Source organism: Ascidia mentula, chromosome 1 (assembly GCF_947561715.1).
Source record: "Ascidia mentula chromosome 1, kaAscMent1.1, whole genome shotgun sequence".
In the NCBI taxonomy this organism is placed as follows: Eukaryota; Metazoa; Chordata; class Ascidiacea; order Phlebobranchia; family Ascidiidae; genus Ascidia; species Ascidia mentula.
Genome location: NC_138566.1, coordinates 11,253,213 through 11,257,900, shown reverse-complemented (window position 1 = coordinate 11,257,900; position 4,688 = coordinate 11,253,213). Strand labels below are relative to the sequence as shown.

At 41.3% G+C, this 4,688-nt stretch overlaps 1 protein-coding gene across 1 annotated transcript; it reads right to left on the bottom strand.

The window, feature by feature from the left end:
* On the bottom strand, positions 1-1,884 carry LOC145916515 (solute carrier family 52, riboflavin transporter, member 3-A-like). Its single transcript, XM_083002812.1, has 6 exons — positions 1,666-1,884; positions 1,412-1,560; positions 1,119-1,343; positions 606-1,057; positions 462-544; positions 1-390 (listed from the first exon to the last, which is right to left on the bottom strand). Exons 1-6 carry the CDS (start codon positions 1,882-1,884, stop codon positions 172-174), a joined length of 1,347 nt encoding a protein of 448 aa, XP_082858938.1. The 3' UTR covers positions 1-171.
* Between the last annotated feature and the right edge of the window lie 2,804 nt (positions 1,885-4,688).

Here is a 4,688-nt window from a genome sequence, read left to right as displayed (position 1 = left end):
AGCACAAATATTTTAGATAATGATTATTAATTGCTAAACTCATATTTTCCAAATGCACCCCGCTATTGTAGCAGAGATATTTTGCTCTAGATAACCATTGCGTTAAAAAAGGGGTTCACAAGAATCGCAACAAAACAGTAAAAATGGACTGTAAATATTGTATGCTGGAGGTCATGTAGGGTAACAAACAGTTGTGCATCGGTCACCAGCAGTAAATTCTTTGGTGTAAGTTACTACGGCGAACATAGTGATCGCACCGGTGAAAGCACCACTTTGTTCCATTACTCCAAAGAGAAATAACGATTGAGGTTTGCATCGCAAACGGAACATAGCACCGATGTTTGCTTGTGCGTAGCTCAAAAATCCAAGAAACAATGCAGTCGCCAGGCACTAAAACCGGAAAATTAACTAACGTCATCCACTATATTCCAACTGGTAAAGACAAGCAGCGATTTACTCACCATAACAGCGGCTCCTGCATGAGTCCCGACAAGCAGAGGACAAGGGCTTTGTTTCGCCAGTACGAGTAATAATAATCCAAGACCTATAATACAAAGGTGCAATATACTGAACTTAATATTCCCCAGACCAACCGGCCTCCTTACTTGATCCAACGGCAACAGATAAACTGATCCACAGAGTTCTTCTAATCGGTAAAATCATCGCAATCATGCAAGCAATTGGCATGGAGACTGTCCTCATAACAGCGGCGATGTGATAAGCCGTGTTTCCATACGGAATGGAAGCGTATGATGAAATAGATGGATACAAGCCGTTCATCAACAGACTCTTCCAAAATATAGCTGCCAGAAAAAAAAGGTAATCGAACTTGGCCAAGCGTGTCGTTGCAAGTTCTGAAGCTGCATCTTCGCAAGGCGTTTCAGAAAGTCTCGTTCCTTCATCGGTGCCTTCGGATAGAGCAGACAAACGCACGTCCTCTGATAGTTGGTGCTGATGAAACTGCTTTGCTGTTTTTAGTACGTTGAGCAACAGAAATGCGCATCCACTAGCTAACATCATGGCACATAACACACCAAAAAATACGTCGGCTGAAAATCTTAATATATATACGCCACATGACTTCTCCAATCAAATATTACTCATCCTGCAGAACTTACCTCGGGGTTTCGTATACAGCAACAAATTGTTGTGTACCGTTGTTTGTTTCATTGATAGCAACACATTTACTCATTCCTACACCTTGTCCTAATGCAACCAATGTAGGCATAATTCCACTCAGACCCTCGCCGATGAAATACGTCGGAGTAAAACGACTCTGAAGGTAACGCATGTATGGTAGGAATGTCAGTGAAGACGTGCAGTCGACCAAGGCCAATGAAAAACTACAAAACATCACTGTTCAATTAATGCACACGTTTCAACGTAGCTTATCTACAGAAACTACACATACTAAAGAAGGTAAAGAGACAAACTTATTTCCTTTTCGCCGATAACGGAGTTTCGATTCCAAAGAAATGAAAGTAGAAGAGTAGATAGACATCCTATACCAAATAACGTATATATCACAGCTTTTAAATTGTAGTTTTTCGGAAATTTTGCCTGTGAGAAAAAATTTTTTTGTTTCAAAATTACAGCACCAAAATAAACTTTAATTTATCCTATATGAAAGCAATGGTATGAAATTATTAACTGCAACTTACTTACTCTGTACAAAACTACAAAAAGTGGTCCAATGTTTGCCAGTTGGGTAATTACAGAGAGATTTGTTGGTAATGCCCATTGTTCCGGTGATTGAAATACAAGGACTGGCAACTCAACCCACACTCCACTCACAGCCACCCACGCACCTGAACCAAACAGTAAGACGAGCAAATGAACCCAAATTCCACCCCTGTTTTTCATTTTCACATCATATTCCTTCATGTCGTTAAATTCTGGTTTTAGATTTTCGCCTAAAAAGCAGCAGCTTCTTGCTTTTCTGGTAACCTTCTAATGATGCCAAACACAAAGTTTTACTAACTTCTAAGTAAACAATTTGCCCCGAGGCACATCTAGCGTATCATTTGAAATATATTTGTTAATTTGTAATTATAGTACAAAGTATTTCCATATTGCCAGAATAACGTCAATTTGTTACTGTTGTGGCTTCGTTGAACATGCCACAAACCTGTGTGCATCGAAGTGTGTTTTGTGAACCTAAGCGTGCATTGTGCCTTTTTCGCATGTATTTAAAAACTGCTGTTCGCATGCGTTTTGTTGGTGCGTTTTGTTTTTTTCTGATGTGCTCAAAATAAAGCTGCAACCACTTGAAAACAACGATTTTCTTTTGGAATTTGACACGCAAGATGGAATCGGAAAATTCTGTTACGGTCCAGCTACCTAACATTTTGGCCATCTGAACCACATGTTTGGCTGCAACATGTAGAAGCACAATTCGCACAAACAAACATCAAGGCAAACGAAACAAGGGAATGACCACGTAAAAAAGAATAGAATGCAGCCATTGAGGCACGGTTGCTCGACGCTTTTGACCTTTCTAGCCAGGAGCGCATATCGCGCTTATTCAACTTGCCTCCCTTAGGCGATCGAAGGCCACCGGCGTGAATGGACGAGATGCTGGCTTTGTTAGGTAATCAGCACACGTGCTTCCTGTTTGAACACTTGTTTTTGCAACACATGCCCGAAGACATTCGTCTTGTTCTTGCAAGAGAGGATATTGCTTGCCCTCGGGTTTTGGCGAAGTGCGCGGATTAATTGTGGCAGACACGAACCACAACGTCTGAGTTTTCTGTGAGCGGAGAAAAGAATCAGCAACTCACACTTCGCAAGCCCGGCGCTGAATGCATGTGCTTTTACCATAAACGTTTCAGGCAAAAAGCAGGACAATGTTGTCCACTTTATATCTTCAAGGAAAACTCCAAATCTGGTTGCCTGTAATGGCTGGAGTAACCGGCAAGCCAACCAGCCTTTTCTTTGTACGGAATCGAAATTCCTATTGGACTTGAATGCCGCTCAAATGCTGAAGGTATGACATTAAAATCAGCTAATGGCAGCTTTATTGCCACTTACGGCCACACGACTGCAACGCTTCGCAAGAGACTTCCACCTGATGGGGGTTCATTTTCGCCGACGTTTCCCGCCCTTCTCAATTTGGTGCAGATTTTTTACGTCTCATCACTCGTTGGTGGATATGCACAGGTAACGCCTTTCACTCGTATATGCTCGCGCAAGGCGTCTTCCACCTGGAAAGCTGTCTATTTCCAAAGCCGAATTCCAAATGATGGATTTAGGTATTGTTCGCCGATCATCCAGCCACTGGTCGTCACCGCTCCACATGGTACCCAAGTCTTCTGGTGGAGTTTCTGTACGTTTACCTTGATGAAGTTTTAGTTGCAAGTCCAACTTACCAAGAACATGTGGACCATCTCAGGAAACTCCTGCAAAGACTCTCCGACTACGGTTTGGTTCTCAGCCTACAAAAATGTCAATCTGGCAAATCCACGATAGATTAGATCAACATGCAATCAAGCAACTTCAAACTAAAGTGGAGGCAATTGGGCGATTTTTAGTCCCGCATTCAATGAAAGCTCTTTAAGAGTTTATTGGCATGGTAAATTTCTACCACTTATTCATTCCAACAGCAGCCCATATTATGAAACTGTTGTACGAGGCTCTTTCTGGCAAACCCAAGCAGCTGGTTTGGACCATTAAACTCATAATCATCGCTTGCCGAGGCAAAAAAGGCTCTTTCCGATGTCACGATATTATCGGTGGCAAGCTAAAATTGCACTAATCGTCGATACGTTGCAATCCGACATTTCCGATACTTCCTTGAGGGATGCAATTTTACTGCCTACACTGATCATAAACCACTCACTTTTTCATAACTAATATAAAATATATTATTTCCACCAATCATGTGCGTCGCTTTTTAAAGTACTGTTGTACCGAAGCAATTGTAGTGCAATTGATAGTCATACATATAATGTAATTTAGTGCAACTTTTGATCCACTATGAATTTTGATTTTTATCAGGGCACTGGATTTCATGGTTTTGCGAAGGAATGGCAGGAGGCGCTTTATTGAATATGCATGTTAATGTGAAATTACAATCACATGTTAAAAATTGTCGCTTTTCGTCAAAAAAATGCAGCAAAAACATTTTTTGGCCTCAGATAACATATTTACTAGTGATTACGGCATTCTGCTCGGCAATCAAACAATAAACTATTGAAACCACCATGAGGATGTCTATCAACAGTAAGTTATATGTGCTTATAGCTACAATCTACATTATTATATTTCTCTTAAACATTTTGCTATAATTTACCAAAGACCTGTAAGGTCTCATCAGTGCAGCTGGTGACCGTGACACATGGTCGAAACAGTGTGTACACCTGTCTGCAGCTCTCATAGACCATTATGGCTCTTTTGCGCATATAATATGATTTGGGTGAAAGCCGAGTCGATAGCGCTATTGGATCCCAAACAGTTGTTTGGCCATAGTGCGCTCCACGTGGTTCGTCTATGTTGATTGGTACCTAGTTTGGTACCCAACATATCGACGATTGAACGAAAGGTACCACAAAGTGGAAATCTGTGCTCCTGCTAGTCTAACAGCTAGCATGTGCCACGGTCATCAGCTGCACTGATGAGATCTTACAGGTCGAAACCTTTCTGCAGCTCTCATATTTGACTAAAATATGCATAAAACAGTTCGCACATCT

Bases quoted from the DNA above. Each gene is read 5' to 3' on its own strand.
- LOC145916515 (XM_083002812.1), bottom strand. From the start codon at position 1,884: ATGAAGGAATATGATGTGAAAATGAAAAACAGGGGTGGAATTTGGGTT. The intron at 1,561-1,665 runs GTAAGTAAGTTG...TTTTTCTCACAG, and splicing joins TTTTTGTAGTTTTGTACAGA to GCAAAATTTCCGAAAAACTA. The intron at 391-461 runs GTGAGTAAATCG...TTCCGGTTTTAG, and splicing joins ATGCAGGAGCCGCTGTTATG to TGCCTGGCGACTGCATTGTT.